This window comes from Bos indicus x Bos taurus, chromosome 22, assembly GCF_003369695.1.
Source record: "Bos indicus x Bos taurus breed Angus x Brahman F1 hybrid chromosome 22, Bos_hybrid_MaternalHap_v2.0, whole genome shotgun sequence".
Classification (NCBI taxonomy): domain Eukaryota; kingdom Metazoa; phylum Chordata; class Mammalia; order Artiodactyla; family Bovidae; genus Bos; species Bos indicus x Bos taurus.
This window is the reverse complement of record NC_040097.1, coordinates 28,551,879-28,570,707: the sequence shown is the minus strand read 5'-3', so window position 1 is coordinate 28,570,707 and position 18,829 is coordinate 28,551,879. Positions and strand designations below refer to the sequence as shown.

Sequence of the window (18,829 nt, the reverse complement as noted above, 5' to 3'; positions counted from 1 at the left end):
TTCTGATCTTCCTCATTTACCAGTAAGCAGATGGAGGTCTTTCCACCAGCACTCAGCACTTAGCCTCTGAGGACCTGCTCTATCAGCTGGGGAGCAAGCGCAGGGCAGCCACTGAGGTGGGAGTTTTAATCCAACATGCACGATTTTAACCTCCAAACTCCTGAGGTTGAAGGAGGGAAGGGGTGGTGGGAGGGATATCCAGTCTGGGTGAGTGTCAAGAGAAACTTTCCAAAGAGCTCGTTTTTGTTACATGTGTTTCTATTCCACGAGAAGCATTGCTGCTGTTAGCTGTCACTGTGTAGGGGTCAAATCTGAAACTGCTCCGGTGGTCCCCATGGGGCTCCAGGGTGATTTTGAATGTGTCAGTATAATCATTGTGACCCTAACAGCTCCCTTCACATATGACTCCTGTGGATGACATTAGAAGAGAAAGCTTCAGTGGGAGTCATATTTGAAAATAAAGAAGAAATGCTTAGGCTTTTTTCTTTTTGTGGTTACAGTAGTTTTTTTAATTTTTTCTTTTTAAATCCATCTTTTGGGGGGAAAAGTACATTTGTGTAAGGTGGTGTTTAGCAGCTGAGTAACCTCATACTCCCCACGCGTGCTCTGTCTAGCCTGAAAGACAGCGACCTGAGTTTTATTACATAAGTTTCAGGTATACAACATAGTGTCTCAAGATTTTTCAAGGTTTTACTGCATTTAAAGTTATTATAAAACATTGGCTGTACTCCTTGTGCTGTATAATATATCCTTGTAACGTATTTATTTTATTCCTAGTAGTTTGTGCCTCTGAGTCCCCTACCCTGCCGCCCCACCTCTCCCCACTTTGTTCTCTATATCTGTGAGTCTGTTCCTTTTTTTATTATTATTATTCATTAATTGCGTTATTTTTTAGATTCCAGAGTCCTGTGTTTTAATCCTGGGGCTCATACTGACTCCCTGTGTGGTACTGTGCACATCTGTCCTTAATTTCCCCACATTCCAAATAAGCAGTGGAGATTAGATCTCTTTTAAGAGTCTAAGTTCTATGATTCTAACTACTTGTAGTCAAATGATTCTGCCCTGGAACTGAGATGGTTTTTCATACCTACTTTACAATGCATTGTTTTCTCTTTTCTACCCACTTATCTCCTCTCCTGAAAATGTGCTGCGTGGGAAGGCTTTCCTACAATTTGTCACTTTGTAGCGTAGGGAGTACCTTGTGGGTAGCTAAGTAGTTAAGAGCTTGGGCTTTGGGTTTGGGTCTAGTTCTGCTGTTTATGAATCCTGTTATTTATAATTGCCCTAGTAACCTCCTTCCCCTGTGTTATTGGGAGATGAGATTACTGCCTTGTGTGAGTGTCATGAGGGTTGAATATGTTCATATGTGTAAAGTGCTTAGTGCAATGCCTGGAATGTACAAAGGGTTTGTTAGTGGTGGTGTTAGTGTGTTTATTAAAATGCTTAGCCCGGTGACAGGGACACAGAAGGACACAGAAACTAGCTGTCCTCTCTCTTTTACTTTATTTCTGCTCCATCAGCTCTGGAGAATGTTTCTACTGTGTGCTTTTTAAACTTCACCTGTCATTTATCTTCTTTAAAATGGGTTGATAACATTCTTCCTATTAAAAAGTTTTTTGTTTTAATGGAAGGATAAATGGATTACAGAAAAGTTTAGCTGTTTGCTTGCTAATTTTAAAGTGTGTGGGGACTATAATAATTGTGGTTCTCAGAAGCAGAATATTTTACTCTCAAGAGTGTCAGATTAAAAACTGTCAGGATGTTGCTTCTGTGGTTTGGAAAGACTGAGTAACTTTTTAAAGGTAATATAGATAGTAAGAGATAAAGTACAATTTTGAGCCCAAGTCTGGTTTAGAACAGTTATATAAGTTGCATCATTTCTCAGGCCTCAGTTTCCTGGTGCTTGAATGAGATTCCCCCTTCATAGGCTGTGTAGAGACTGAAATAGTAAATTTTTTTTCTTTAAAGAAGAAAACATGAATGTTTTTTTTTTATTCTGCAGCCTCTCCTATTTTTCTCTTGTGATCCCACGTAAACACATTGGTTCACATGTAGCTTGGATTTCAAATTTGTATCCCCCTAAACTCTCTTAGAAACCCTGTTACACTGGAAGCTCTGAATTAGGACTACCTGACTTTGGGTCATTTATTTTGAGATACTTTATGTTAGTAAGGGTCAAGTGTCACACCGTTGCCCCGTGCACGCCAGGCCCTTCTTGGATGTTTGGTTGTGTCTCTTCCCTCGCATCGGGTGTACTTGAATGTGGTTTGCGTGTTCCCGTAACTGGACTCCCAGGAACCTGGCACATAATACACATGTGTGAACCAGAGACCACAAACGCTGTCTTCAGAGGGGGCTGCTCAGCCTCACCCTGTAGCTGTGAAGGAAATCCATCCCACAGTTTCTGGATCTTACCATCTAAAATTTTATTAAGTGGCATATCCTAATTTCTAGTGTCATCAACTGAAATTTATTCATAAACATTGTTTTGACCAACAAAATACAGCCCCATCACCTCTCAACCTTTGATTTAAGTAAGTGACAAGGGCAGGTTTTTCTTTGTTTTTTCCCACCCTATTTATTTTGTTAATGTATAGTTTTTATACGTTTACAATGTGTTAATTTCTTCTATACAGTAAAGTGATTCAGTTATACATATATTTACATTCTTTTAGAATATTCTTACTAAAGAAAAGAATATTCTTTTCTAATATTCTTTTTAGAATATTATGGTTTCTTGTAGGATATTGAGTATAGTTCCCTGTGCTATACAGTAGTACCTTGGTGTTTATCCATTCTATATATAAGAGCTTACACCAGGCAGGTTTTTCTATTGTTACCGATGGTCAAATCAGCCCTTTGACCTCCCAGAGAAGCCGTCCTCCCACATAGGAAAGGGCTTAGGCCTGTGGGCTCAGATGTGACCGGGACTGGGACATGCCAGTGTGGGCATAAAACTGTAGCGGCATCTCCCCAGTTCGTCTGCACTGCCCTTCTCCATCTAGCTTGTGTGTGTGATCCTCACATCACATGGTGGGTATTTGTTAAGTCCTTTCCACTGCCCGCCAGCTGTTGTATTGTCTTTGATGAGAGCATCAGTAATTTGAGTAATTTTACCATATGAATGACATCATGTGGGGAGTCCATTCTCTGGCATCTGTAAAGAACTCACCTGCCAGTGCAGGTAGACCTAAGAAACACGGGTTCGATCTCTCGGTCAGCAAGATCCCCTGGAGGAGGGCATTGCAACCCACTCCAGTATTCTTGCCTGGAGAATCCCGTGGACAGGGGAGCCTGGGGGGCTACAGTCCATGAGGTCACACAGAGTCAGACACGACTGAAGCGACTTAGCACAAAGTATAGATCCTTGTGGTGTCTTGTGAACATGCTTTTAGTTGCAATAAGCAGCCTCCAACTCAAGGTAGCTTAAGAGACGGGCATAGGGGAAGTGGATTTATCAAAGGAATACAGGGATATTTTATGGAACTCAAGAACAAGGATTCTGGATAAACCACAATGGAAAAGAATATAATTAAGAATGTATGCATGTGAACTCCGGGAGTTGGTGATGGACTGGGAGGCCTGGCGTGCTGTGATTCATGGGGTCGCAAAGAGTCGGACACGACTGAGCGACTGATCTGATCTGGTCTGATGCATATGTATAACTGAGTCACTTTGCTGTACAGCAGAAATTAACTCAATATTGCAAATCAGCCATACTTCAATAAAGAAATAAATTTTTTTAAAAAAAGAATAAGGATTCACGCCAGTGGAACGGGCTAGACGTGACTGGAGAGACACTGGGAACTCTGACAGCAACTCTCAAGCTTCTCCTCAGGCTGTGTGGTTTTCTCTTGCCTCCTTCCAGTTCCCTGTCTCCTTCGTTCTCCCTGAGGATGGTTTTCCTTTTTCTCTACATGCTGCAGATAGTGGCTGCCCCACAACCACCGTATTTTCATCCACTCAGACTCAGTTCCAGATTCCCTGGACTGAGGTTCCGATTGGCCCACCTTAGGTCAGCTGTCTTTCTCCTCATCCAATCAACTAAGGCTAAAGGGTTCCAACCAAGTTGTACAAACATGGGCACCACTCCCTATGTCTATCATGAGATGGCCAGATACACCTAAAAAATATTTACTGTTAAATTCTCTGAGATAAAATAATGTATTGACAAAAGATACATTGACCTAAATCAAGGTGGATCCAAAGAAAAACTGAAAGGCGAAGAAGTGGTTTTGTTTTGTTTTTAATCCAGAAATAAATTCATTTGGGTTATGCAGCAACAGAGTACTTTGTAATATTTTATAAGTTTTGACATATTCCTTAATGGATTCATATTGTTTCCGTTGATCTTTTGAGTATTATTTTTTAATATTGTTCTCTGGGGCATGTGCTTTGGGTTTGCTTGCGGGTTTTAAAAAGAGATCAAATGAGTTAAACTGAAACATTGATTTGTTTCCTCCTATAGTGTGTTGTTGCTAAATTGCTTCAGTTGTGTCCTATTCTTTGCGACCCCATGGACTGTAGCCCAGCAGGTTCCTCTGCCCATGGGATTCTCCAGACAAGAATACTGGATTGGGTTACCATGCCCTCCTCAATGGGATCTTTCTAACCCAGGGATTGAACCCACATCTCATGTCTCCTGCATTGGCAGGCAGATTCTTTACCACTAGCACCAGCTGGGAAGCCCTATAGAACAGTAGGAAAAAAGATGACTTTTTTTTCTGTTGTTCATTTAGACATTAATTCAAATTTTAACTTGTTTTTTTCTTGCCCAGGCAAATTTGAATAATTAGCCTTAAACTCTGTACCTTGGTTTCCTTGTCTGTAAAATGGGGGTGTTGTCATATTGTGGAGTTTTAATGAGATAGTTTCCATGATGTTCCCAGCTTAGTGCCTAAAACAAAGATATGTTTCCTTTCCTCTTGCCACCAAAGACTTGGCTTTGCAGATTTAAGGACATAATCAGGGAAAATGAGACAACGTAGAACTTACTCACTTACCTCTTAGCACTATTTCCAAAGTTCTTACGGGCCACATCTCCATAATGCCACCATCTAACCAACTGAGCTACTTTCTAGACTTTCCAAGAGGGAGGGGATGTATATATACATATAACTGATCCACTTCATTGTACAGCAGAAACTCACATAACATTGTAAAGCAACTATACCCTAATTTTTAAAAAATATAAGTACAATACTATAATTAGTATCTTTCACATGGCTTATCCCACTCAATTTTCTCATCTATTGAATTGGGGATAATAACACCAAGCTCAGATGGTGACTAGGGAACTCAGAGATAATATTATAAAAACACTTCGAGCAAAGCTGAGTATGTAGTTGCTGCTTAGTAATGGAGGCAATTTTCATTTTAAAATTGGATTATAGGTATCTGAGTTTCCAGGTCTTACAGTTTTGCTTCATTTTGTGTTTGGCCAAGCCACGTGGCTTGCAGGATTTTAGTTCCAGTACCAGGGATTGAAGCTGGGCCCAGAGCAGTGAAAGCATAGGTCCTAACCACTGGACCACCGGGGAATTCCCAGGGTCTTAGAATTTTGTACAACAGCTGAGAGACAAAGTGCTGTGCTTGCTTTTCAAAAGTGACCCAGCAGTTCTACATCCATGAACAAAGCTAGATGTGCAAAATTTATGATGACATTGCTTATGACAGCAAAAGGCAGAAAACAACCTAAGTGTTTCTTAACAGGACACTCATTGAATTATTATATGTCTGCACAAATGATTTGATACTATAGACCTTTTATGAAGAATGAGGTTGGTCTATATGTGTTGACATTGGAAAGATATCCGAGAAATATTTAATTAAAAAAGCAAAGGGCAAACAGTGAGTGTAGCAGTTCTACTTGAACTGAAAAAGAACCTCACACATATAAATATTCATATACACAGATACCAGATACGACACAGATACCACAGTTTCATACACATACAAATATTAAGAGTACCTGCTTCATTGTGTCATTGTGAGAACAATGTGTCTAACAGTATTAAAATAGAACATTTAATATGAGAATATATGTTTTTAACACATATCTGGGAAAGATTGAAGGCGGGAGGAGAAGGGGACGACAGAGGATGAGATGGCTGGATGACATCACCGACTCATTGGATGTGGGTTTGAGTGAACTCCAGGAGTTGGTGATGGACAGGGAAGCCTGGCATGCTACAGTCCGTGGGGTTGCAAAGAGTCGGACACGACGAGCAACTGAACTGAACTGATGTGTTTTTAACATGTACATGTGTATATCTGAAAATCCATATAAAGATGGTCTGTGAGGATTCGCCTCAAACTGACAGCGTGGTAATTTGTGCAGGTAGAATGGTTTGGAGCTTTTGGTAATCAAAGTGGATCTTTGCATTTTATGCATTGTTTAAATATTTTACAAGAAATAATTTCCTTATATTGCAATTATAAGTGATAAAAAATTAAATATAATTAGTAGTTTGTACATCAAGCTGTTCTTAACTGGGTATCTTAACTATTCTTAACTATCAGTTACAGTAGTGATATATTACAAAGGGGGACCAAGATTTCAAAACTGGAGACTTCACTTTTTAACTTGAGTTTTATTTGTCAAATACATTATGTCAAATATGACAGATTTGTTTGTCAAATACATTATGTATGTATTGTGTTTATTGAAAGACACTAATGAATAAAATATTTTCATTTGAAAAATAAAATACTGATTCAAGGAAAAATATAGTTGTTTCCTCTGAGCAGAAAGCCTGCTTTTCATAGTTAAATTTTGTACGTGCCATATAGGTATTATATTTTCAACATATTGAGTGGTCTTTGCTTTTCATTCTTTTCTCTTTTAAGTCTCAGAGCTAAAACAAAAAACCCTAAGAGCTGATGCCGTATAATAAATCTGTTTACGATGACCAAAACTGACGATTACCGCAGCTCATGGCATTTTTAGGCCGAGCACATCACATGAAGAAAAACGGTACATCAAGCTCGAGGGTGTGCCTGCCGGCCCCAGCCTGATGCCCCTCTTGCTGTCTTGTCCCTGCAGATGACAGAAGGCAGGCACTGCCAGGTGTGCCTCCTGGATGACCGGAGACTGGAGCTGCTGGTTCAGGTAGGTGTTGCCACCCGGGGACAGCGCATCCGGCTTCGCTCTGTGAGCCTTGGGGCCTGTGTTCAGTCTGCTGGCTTATCTGCACCTCAGAACCAGTGACACAGGATTGTTTGTGGGGGCTTCAGAGCTAATACCTGCCTGTACTTAAGAGTAACTATAGAGATGTGTGGATTCCAGTCTCAGCTTTGACACTCAGTAGCTGTTTGACCCTGGGCAAGTGACTCGATTTGTTGAATTACCTCTTGTTGGTCAATCGCTGACCATAACGCTTCCCAGAAAGGGTTTTTTTTTTAAGATTATTACTTTTGGCTGTGCTTGGTCTTCGTTGCAACATGGGCTCTTCTAGGGGCCAAGCAGGGGCCACTCTCTAGGTGCGGTGTGCGGGCTTCCCACTGCGATGAGAAGCTTCTCATGGCTTCTCTGGTTGCAGAGCACGAGCTTTAGGGCATGCAGGCTCAGTGAGTGTGGCTCCTGAGCTCTAGAGCACAGGCTCAGCAGTTGTGGTGTAAGGCTTGTGGCTTGTGGGATCCTCCTGGATAGTGATCGAACCCGCATCTCCTGCACTGACAGGCAGATTCTTTACCACCGAGCCACCAGGGAAGCCCCCAGAAAGGGTTTTTATGAACTAAGACTGCATTCTGCTGCTTTCCCTGCCACATGGCATGGTCTAAGTTAAATACCCATTTACAACAGCTGGGAGCTGGGGTTAAGATTGACTCATCTTCCTCTCAGAAATTATGGTTAAAATGAGACTAGATTAATTCCAAGCTCCCAGTCCTTCCCTCCCATACCTCCGCCCCCTTGGCAACCACAGGTCTGTTCCCTATGTCTGTGAATCTGCTTGGGAGCTCAGGATTAGCAGATGTAAACTAGTAGATATAGGATGGATAAACAAAGGCCTACCGTATAGCACAGGCAGCTATGTCCAATACCCTGTGATAAACCACAATGGAAAAAAATATGAAAAAAGAATATATGTATAGCTGAGTCACTTTGTAGTAGAAATTAACACGTTTTAAATCAAGTTTTTCAATAAAATTAAAAAACATCAAACTAGATTATATATGTGAATGAAATCTCCAGAACAAATGGAGCTGTATGAATGATGGTATCTTGATTATTGATGCTTCTCTCTTTCTTCTCCCAACACTCTAGACCCAGATTCTTTTTTGTTGTTGTTTGTTTTACTTTTTGGCTGCCAAGCACTGGGCTCTTAATTCCCCAGCCAGGGATAGAACCAACACCCTCTGCAGTGGGAGCACAGAGTATTAAACACTGGACCGCCAGGGAAGTCCCTGGACTCACAGCCTTAAAAAATCATGGAAGAGCCTGCTGACAGCCACACCTACAGCTGTGACAAGAATGCCCTCCCTTGACCAAACCTAAATTCTTCTCCTTTCTGAGGCTTGTGCCCAGTCCACTGTGTACAGGCTTCAATTAGAACAAAAATAGTACAGTCAGTAATAGTTTCACCAGGGTAGACCTTTTAGTCTAGATTTCTCTTCTTTTCTCTTTTCCTTTTTTTTCTTTCTTTCTTCTTCTTCTTCTTCTTTTTTTTTTTTTTGTCAACAACAAACATCCCCAATTCTTTATTCCCCAACAACAAATATCCAACCTTCAAACTACCATAATGAGTCCTAAACTGTGTGGCTCAAAGTTCGAAAAAAGTCCATCTAGAACGCCTCCCTAACAGGTCCCTTTTTCCCTCCCCAGTCCCTGCAAATCCACCATCTGCTCTCACTCTGGACTTTTTGGCTGATTCCAAACCATCTTCTTACCACCAGAGCCTGTGCTTCCCCAAAGCTCATAGACTGGGTTGTTCTTCTAATGAGGTGCCCAGTAAGTACTGGTGATAATGATCTGCACAGTGGATGCGGTTACTCCATCCCTGGAGAGAAATGAAAAGCTTAGTCTTTGGAATCAGACAGAACTGGGTTCAAACCCGCTTCTTAAGTGGAACATCAAATAAGAGTCTTGGCTTCTCTTGGCCTTTGTTGGCACATCTATGAAATGGAAAGGACCCCTACTTCATAGGCTCATTGTAAGGATTAAAATGAAATCATGGATAGAAGAAGTTCAGTACAATAAATAGTTACTATTACTGTTTTTTTGTATTTTTTTTTTTGTTGTTAGTTCTCTCTGTGACCCCCTCAGCCTTGGATCTTGAGCCTCCTCAGTTGACCGTTACCAAGCACAATGATTCCTATAGCCTAGGCAGTGGTTAACATTCTTTGTCTTGATCACTAGCACCATACTGTTTATAAAAGAGCATTTTTTCTGAAACAACAATGCATTAATAAATACAGCTTTACCTTGGAGGAAAAATTAAGGCTCTGGATGGAATTGCAAATATATGAGAGTGATCATCTCAGCGATGCTGTTTCCATTTCTTGCCCTTCCCAAGCCCTTAGAGAATAGTCTACAGTAGATTAACCTAAGCACAGAAAGGCACAGGTATCCAAGACAGACAAACAAAGGCTGTTTTTTAAACTGTTTGGGAGAGAATAAGGTGGGAGCAGTAAGCGAGAGTGTCTAATCAGGTTTATATCTCAACAGCCCAAACTTTTATCAAGAGAGTTGCTGGATCTCGTGGCTTCTCATTTCAACCTGAAAGAAAAGGAGTACTTTGGAATCACGTTTACAGATGACACGTAAGTGTTTGAACACTTTTACCTTTTATCTGGACTTCCTATATGCATCACTCACAATTGCCCAAAGTGGGGGGATTGCTTCAAGAATTAGAATATGTCATCTGCTCCCATGGGTGCTCAGTTGCTCAGTTGTGTCCGACTCTCTGCGACCCCATAGACTGTAGCCCACCAAGCTCCTCTGTCTATGGAATTTTCCAAGCAAGAATACTGGAGTGGGTAGCCTTTCCTCTTCCAGGGGATCTTCCTGACCAGAAATCAAACTCATGTCTCCTGTATCTCCTGTCCTGGCAGGTGGATTCTTTACCACTGAGCCACCTTGGAAACCCCATGTCCTGCTTAGCTAAACCTCTTTTAATGCAAGACTTTTCTGTAGGACTAAGGTAAAAGGAGAAAAGGAATATTGGCCATTCTAAGAACTCAAAATATTGTCCAAGTGCTTTAGAAATTTGTTGCAACGAGCTTATTTTTTCTGATGATATTCTGTCTTCACATTTCTTTGAGTGCAATTGTACCTTCTTATTTAGCTTATCTGTCAGGGATGGAAATACTAGAATGTCATCCACTCGTGTTGGAATGAATGTTTGGACTTCATGGCAAGAAAGTTTAAAGGCAATTTTGTGGCTCACCCAACAAATATGAATATACTTTAATGCGGGATGAACTTTTGAACTTATACTTAGGTCTATTTTATGTTACCTTCTTACTATCATATTTTTCTTTTACTTACATTTTTTAATGCAAACTTGGATGGTGTATATATTTGTCAACAACTGAAATCCTCTCTGAAATGAGACAGCTGTATAAAAATGAATTCATAAGAATTTAAAACTCGATGTAAGCAAATGTGTTTAGTCTTACAGGCTCTTTTCTGTGTGGGTATGCGTGTGCTGTATGGCAGCCTGATTTTTCTACATTACACGCAGCTTGATACATCAAAAGAATTCTTCCTTTTTATGGAATAATTTCCAGAGAACTCTTCAAATATTAAAATTTAAGAAAACGTGTTACAGACACAAAATATATTGGCCAACCAGCCAGCATTCTTTGCATAACTCTCCCAGTTTAAATGGTTTTCTGTTCTTCAGGTTAACCAGGCAGAATATAATCTCAAGAAGGGGTTAATTTGTTTTTAACACTGATTATATGCAGCCTGGACCTCTTGGAAATGCCATTGGGCTTAGGACTTGGGCAGGACAAAAACCAGACAAATGAGTTGTCAGGAGATGTAGAAGAAAAACGTTAAAACTTTGATTTCTGACTCAGGTTGTTTCCTGAATAGAGTTCAACAAAGGGGAAAAGTATGCTTCATATCACCCATCTCATTTGCATCGCAAAATTATCTGTTTACTCGATTACGGTCTGAGAACTTGTCTGATCGGTCCTCTGCTGGATGAATCAGGAAATACAGATGTCCACTAAGCACAGGCTCTAGCTGGAAAGACAAGACCAGCTCATGTGAATCAGCAATTAGATATATACATACAGGCTGAGTTTGTATGTAATGGAATCATACCAAGCAACATAAGACTTAAAACCGTAAACATGATGGCTGAGTTCTATGATAAAAACCATAAGTACACAAACGCTGTCACTTAAGGAGAGAGCACATAAAGTAGAGGCTAAAATCTTGAATATTGGAGAAATGTATCCATTTAACAGCTATTTCTTGAGTGCCAGTTAATGCCAAACATTGTTCTAGCTCCCAAGGATTCAGCTGTGAACATCACAGACCAGGTTCCTGCTTTCATGGAGTTTATGTTGCACTGATACATGGTCCCGCAGAACAAGTAAATAAACAGATAATTGAGAAAAGACCAGAACGTGAAACAGGAGGCCTGGATCAAGAAAAACTAGGGGGTAAGGGGAGTCAGTTTGAGGGTGAATCAGGATGGCTTCTGAAAGGTGACATATAATAAAAAACAAGAACCAATTCTGCAAAAGTCAGGGAGGCGGTTCCCAACTAAAGCCAGTGGGAAAACTCTCAGGTGAGAATAAGCTTGGCTTTTTTTTTTTTTTTTAAATTTTGAGGGTTTTTTAAATTTTTTATTTTTGAGAAAGAAAAACAAAGCCAGTTTGACTTGAATAGTTAGAGGAAAGTGGTACAAGATAAGGTGGAGAGGGAGGTGGGGGTGGGTGTCAGAGAAGCTTGGTATCTTAGACTGAAAATCTCTGACGCTCAACTTTTCTCATCTGTACAGTGGACATAATAATAGCACCAAAATAACAAGTACTTTACAGGGTACATACAATAGGGTCATGTGCGTGCATGCATGCTAAGCCGTGTCTGACTCTTTGCAACACTATGGACAGTAGCCTGCCAGGCTCCTCTGTTCATGGGATTCTCTAGGCGACAATACTGGAGTGGGGTGCCTTATCCTCCTGCAGGGTATCTTCCCGACCCAGGGATCGAACCCGCCTGAAAGGCCCCGCAGTAGGGCCAAAGTATTTATTATATTAGAGCCTAGGCACACAATGAAAGGAAGCTTTCATCCTGTTGTGTGTAGTCATGGCAGGCAGGTGTGCTCTGAAGGAGGCTGCACGAGGGCTTGGGTGGGAGCGCACACAGGAGCGAGGACAGGAAGACCTTCAGTAGAGGGCAGAGGAGACAGGGCTCCAGGGAGGAGACATTTTGAGGGTCAATACATGGACATGGTCAAGGCCCAGTGGGGAAGAAACTGGCCTGAGCGTGGATTAAGGTATAAGAAGGGCTAACTCAAAGGTGAGCCCTGAGAGTCACATAGATGGAGAAAGCACGCTGGGGCCATTGAAGATTGTTCTGCACGAAACTGACATGATGGATGACTGTGGTCTTGCAAATGTCCCAGGCTGCAAGGTTCCTGGTAGGCTGGGAAAAAGGGCTGGCAGGCATGGCAGGCTTTGGGGAATGCTCCAAGCTCAGGTGAGCATAACCAGAGGGGGCATAAATCAAGCGTTCAGACTAGGACCTTCTCTTCAGAAAGAGAGGCGTATGTAATACGAATGACTTCCTTTCCCGACTTGGGCCACCTTCCACCTCATGTGCCTTGGGGTGATCTCTTTTTAAATACTCTGTTGGAAGAATGTCTCACTTAAGTGCCTCCTCTAGCTATCTCCTTTGGTGAGAGAGGTCAGTGGTTACAGCCTTTCCAAGAAGCCTGGCTCCAAAATGCCCTTTGCGTACTCCCCTGCAAGTGACAGCAGAGTCTGTTTTTGAATTATGGTCAGTTTGGAAGGTGTCTTCTGACTCTAGCTGTGTTTATTTTTAGAAGAAGTATGAGCTCGGCTTTTGGAGCGTGGAGGGGGAATTGGCCATTTCTACCTTTCTGGGGAACAAGTCTGGAAAATTGCTTCGTTGAAGGGTGTCTCCTTGGAATGTCTTGGTCACAGGCCTAGTTCTTTTTCTTTGTCTGGTAAATATTTTTGGAAAGTATTTTCTTTCAGCACTGCCCTTCCCTCCGCCCTCATAAAACCACTGAGTCGGATCCCTCCCAGGATGCTGAATGAATTGCATTTTCCAGCCTACATGCCACATCAGCTCTTTGCCTTCGGTGAACTTCTCCAAATGGAGTTAGGCAAAGCCGAGGGGACATTATGTCAATGAAACTAGCCACTGTGTCTATCCTACTCCACGGGCCAGGAAGAGAAATGGAAAAATGGAGTTGTGAGCTTACATAATTAAAGTAGTGACGGTGACCAACAAAAACAAATTCGTGATCCTGTAAAAGGGAAGGTTAGAGTTCCTGAGCTCAGGCTGTGAGTGCCTTCTGGTGTTCGGGGTGCAGAGTGAGTCTTTTACCCCTAGAGGGCAGTCACGACCCTCCTAAGGCCGCACTCTGTTCCCCATAATGGTTCCCATCCCTTTCAACCCACTTAACTTTTTTTCCTTCCCTTGTTTGAAAGGATTTGCTGGATGAGGTTTGTTTGTTATGAAATAATAAATAGGTTTCACAACACAACTGTGATTTTTGATCTCTGTTCCATCCAGTGGGCCGGAGATGATGGGCCTTTGACTGGTAAAATTCTAGCCTAAAAGGACAGTTGGTTCAAAGTGGCCTCAGTTCAGTTCAGTTCAGTCACTCAGTCATGTCCGACTCTTTGCAGCCGTGTGGACTGCAGCATGCCAGGCCTCCCTGTCCATCACCAACTCCAGAAGTTTACTCTAACTCATGTCCATCGAGTCGGTGATGCCATCCAACCATGTCTGTCGTCCCCATCTCCTCCCACCTTCAACCTTTCCCAGCATCAGGGGATGCTTTTCAAATGAGTCAGTTCTTTGCATCAGGTGGCCAAAGTATTGGAGTTTCAGCTTCTGCATCAGTCCTTCCGATGAACATTCAGGACTGATTTCCTTTAGTATGGACTGGTTGGATCTCCTTGCACTCCAAGGGACTTCTTCTCCAACACCACAGTTCAAAAGCATCAATTCTTTGGCGCTCAGCTTTCTTTATAGTCCAATGCTCACATCCATACATGCCTACTGGAAAAACCATAGCTTTGACTAGACAGACCTTTGATGGCAAAGTAATGTCTCTGCTTTTTAAAATGCTGTCTAGGTTGGTCATAACTTTTCTTCCAAGGAGCAAGCGTCTTTTAATATCATGGCTGCAGTCACCATCTACAGTGATTTTGGAGACCCAAAAAATAAAATCTGTCCTTGTTTCCATTATTTCCTTATCTATTTGCCATGAAGTAATAGGACCAGATGCCAAGATCTTAATTTTCTGAATGTTGATTTTTAAGCCAACTTTTTCACTCTCCTCTTGCATTTTCATTAAGAGGCTCTTTAGTACTTCTTTGATTTCTGCCATAGGGGTGGTGTCATCACTGTATCTGAGGTTATTGATACTTCTCCTGGCAATCTTGATTCCACTTGCGCTTCATCCAGCCCAGTGTTTCTCATGATGGCTTTCCTGGTGGCTCAGAGGATAAAGCGTCTACCTGCAATGCAGGAGACTCAGGCTCAATCCCTGGGTTGGGAAGATCCCCTGGAGAAGGAAATGGCAACCCACTCCAGTATTCTTGCCTGGAGAATCCCATGGACAGAGGAGCCTGACGGGCTAGGGTCCATGGGGTCGCAAAGAGTTGGACACGACTGGGCGACTTCACTCATTTTCACTCTGCATATAAGTTAAATAAGCAGAGTGACAGTATACAGCCTTGACATACTCCTTTCCTGATTTGGAACCAGTCTGTCGTTCCATATCCAGTTCTAACTGTTGCTTCCTGACCTGTGTACAGATTTCTCAAGAGGCAGGTCAGGTGTTCTGGTATTCCCATCTCTTCCAGAATTTTCCACAGTTTGTTGTGATCCACACAGTCAAAGGTTTTGGCATAGTCAATAAAGCAGAAGTAGATGTTTTTCTGGAAGTCTCTTGGTTTTTTTAATGATCCAACAGATGTTGGCAATTTGATCTCTGGTTCCTCTGCCTTTTCTAAATCCAGCTTGAACATCTGAAAGTTCACAGTTCACATACTGTTGAAGCCTGGCTTGGAGAATTTTGAGCATTACATTGCTAACGTGTGAGATGAGTGCAGTAGTGCGATAGTTTGAACATTCTTTGGCATTGCCTTTCTTTGGGATTGGAGCGAAAACTGATCTTTTCCAGACCCGTGGCCACTGCTGAGTTTTCCAAATTTGCTGACATGCTGAGTGCAGCACTTTCAAAGCATCATCTTTTAGGATTTGAAATAGCTCAATTGAAATTCCATTACCTCCACTAGCTTTGTTCATAGTGATGCTTCCTAAGGCCCACTTGACTTCACATTCTAAGATGTCTGGCTGTAGGTGAGTGATCACACCATCATGATTATCTGGGTCATGAAGATCTTTTTTGTACTGTTCTTTTGTGTACTCTTGCCACCTCTTCTTAATATCTTCTGCTTCTGTTAGCTCCATATCATTTCTGTCCTTTATTGTGCTCATCTTTGCATGAAATGTTGCCTTGGTATCTCTGATTTTCTTGACAAGATCTCTAGTGTTTCCCATTCTATTGTTTTCCTCTATTTCTTTGCATTGATCGCTGAGGAAGGCTTTCTTACCTCTCTGTACTATTCTTTGGAACTCTGCATTCAAATGGGTATATCTTTCCTTTTCTCCTTTGCCTTTAGCTTCTCTTCTTTTCTCAGCTATTAGTAAGGCCTCCTCAGACAACCATTTTGCCTTTTTGCATTTCTTTTTCTTGGGGATGGTCTTGATCTCTGCCTCCTGTACAATGTCAGGATGAATCTCTGTCCATTGTTCTTCAGGTACTCTATCAGATCTAATCCCTTGGATCTATTTCTCACTTCCACTGTATAATCATAAGGGATTTGATTTAGGTCATACCTTAATGGTCTAGTAGTTTTCCCTACTTTCTTCAGTTTCAGTCTGAATTGGATAATAAGGAGTTCATGATCTGAGCCACAGTCAGCTCCCAGTCTTGTTTTTGCTGACTGTATAGAGCTTCTCCATCTTTGGCTGCAAAGAATATCATCAGTCTGATTTTGGTGTTGACCATCTGGTGATATCCATGTGTAGTGCCTTCTCTTGTGTTGTTGGAAGAGAATGTTTGCTATGAACTGCGTTCTCTTGGCAAAACTCTGTTAGCCTTTGCCTTTATTTATTCTGTACTCCAAGGCCAAATTTGCCTGTTACTCCAGGTATTTCTTGACTTCCTACTTTTGCAATTCAGTCCTCTATAATGAAAAGGACATCTTTTGGGGGTATTAGTTCTAGAAGGTCTTGTAGGTTTTCATAGAACTGTTCAACTTCAGCTTTTTCAGCATTACTGGTCAGGGCATAGACTTGGTTTACTGTGATATTGAATGGTTTGCCCTGGAAATGAACAGAGATCATTCTGTCATTTTTGAGATTGCATCCAAGTACTGCATTTCAGACTCTTTTGTTGACTATAATAGCTACTCCATTTCTTCTAAGGGACTCTTGACACAGTAGTAGATATAATGGTCATCTGAGTTAAATTCACCCATTCTAGTCCATTTTAGTTTGTTGATTCCTAAAATGTTGATGTTCACTCTTGCCGTCTCCTGTTTGACCACTTCCAATTTGCCTTGATTCATGGACCTGACATTCCAGGTTCCTATGCAATATTGCTCTTTATCGCATCAGACTTTACTTCCATCACCAGTCACATCCACAACTGGGTATTGTTTTTACTTTGGCTCCATCTTTTCATTCTTTCTAGAGTTATTTCTCCACTGATCTCCAGTAGCATATTGGGCACCTGCCCACCTGGGGAGATCATCTTTCAGTGTCCTATCTTTTTGCCTTTTCATACTGTTCATGGGGTTCTCAGACAAGAATACTGAAGTGGTTTGCCATTCCCTCCTCCAGTGGACCACATTTTTTCAGAACTCTCCACTATGACCGGTCCATCTTGGGTGGCCCCACACGGCATGGCTCGTAGTTTCATTGACTGTGGTTCATGTCATCAGATTGGTTAGTTTTCTGTGATTGTGGTTTCAAAGTGGTCTACCACAGGTAATAGAGATGAAATGTGTGGATTCAAGTGTCTTTTTGAGGTATTGATTAGATCTGTCCCATTTGCTGATGGAAAAATTTGAGAAAAGCAGGTTATAAAGATAAAGTGTTTTTTGATCTCATTTTAGTCTCAGAGACTAGAAAGTAGCATGTTAACCTGAATCATGGGGCTTCCCAAGTGGCTCAGCGGTGAAGAATCCACCTACAATGCAGGTAGACCAGGGTTGATCCCTGGGTTCAGAAGATCCCCAGGAGAAGGAAATGGCAACCCACTCCAATATTCTTGCCTAGAGAGTCCCATGGACAAAGGAACCTGAGGCTATACAGTCCATGTGGTTGAAAAAGAGCTGGACATGACTGTAGTGATTAACACACACACATACACACCTCAGTCCTTGTATACTTTTTACCCACAAAAGCAGTAATTCTATGAATCTTCCCTTATGTCACTTATATCAGCAGATAAGATATATTTATCTTAATAATATTCCTTGAAGGAAAACTAGAGACAGTTATCAGAAGCCTCACCTAATAATTACAAAAATAAAGACACACTTCTTACCCTGTATTAAAACTTGTGATAAAATAAAAAAAAAATAAAAATAAAAACATAGTAAGTGACAAAATGAAGCTAAAGGTTATTAGGAAAGCTGATTCACTCCCCTAATCTCACTTTCTCCTATATTCAAAGTCTGGGTTCAAATCCTAGCTCTGCTAATTTTCTTTGCAGACTTACTGTAAAATCTAGTATTAATATTTTTTTAAAGTACCAAGTTGGTTGGCACTAAGTACTTGCTCAATAAAAATTAGCTGCTATTATTATCATCACTATTATTATTCTTACCTCCATTTTCTAAATACTTACAATAAGTACAGCTTAGAGTTTTCTGATTTTTAAAAAAACACTATCTATTCAAAGACCAAAATAAGGTAGAAAATATCTCCTGAATCATTATCAGTTTTGTTATAATTTGACACTATATACACCACTATCAGCATGAAGTTTTGCCTAAGCAAGCAAATGAAGTCTCTGCCCTCTGGGAATTTGTAATCTAACATGGATCAACTAGTGGGAAAGTCATGTAAACAATCCCCAGCCACAGTGTCTTCCATCCCTCAGGTCACAATTTCAGGAAAATGTTTATGTCAATGAATTTAGTGAAGCCCTTGAAAGAATCGTCAGATACATGGTTAAATAGTAGGAAGTCCATAATGTATACCCAAAAACAGCTCCCAGAGAGTATTTGACCCCATATTTTAATTTTTTAATTAATCTTTTATTGATGTATAGGTATTTTAGTTTCCCTCTGTAAACAAAGTGAGTCAATATTACATACATATATATCTACTCGTTTTTAGATTCTCTTCCCGTGTAGGTCATTACAGAGTATTGAATAGAGTTCCTTGTGCTATTCACTAGGTTCTTCTTAGTTATCTAGTCTATATATACTAGTCTTTTTGTTCAGTCACTAAGTCGTGTCCAACTCTCTTTGCAACCCCATGGACTGCGGCAAGCCAGGCTTCCCTGTCCTTCACTATCTCCTGGAGTTTGTTCAAATTCATGTCCATTGAGTCAGTAATGCCATCCAACCATCTCATCCTCTGTCG

The 18,829-nt window shown here is 41.1% G+C and overlaps 1 protein-coding gene across 4 annotated transcripts in view; it reads left to right on the top strand.

Annotated features, from left to right (window-relative positions):
- FRMD4B (FERM domain containing 4B) overlaps nt 1-18,829 on the top strand; it is a 360,291-nt gene that overhangs the window by 217,773 nt on the left and 123,689 nt on the right. For 3 of the 4 annotated variants that reach the window (XM_027523804.1, XM_027523805.1, XM_027523806.1), the window contains 2 exons: nt 7,046-7,111; nt 9,668-9,762. In XM_027523804.1, coding sequence (XP_027379605.1) covers nt 7,046-7,111; nt 9,668-9,762 — 161 coding nt within the window. Of the gene's footprint in view, nt 1-55; nt 117-7,045; nt 7,112-9,667; nt 9,763-18,829 lie in introns of those variants that run through there. The other variant, XM_027523807.1, reaches the window with a different exon arrangement.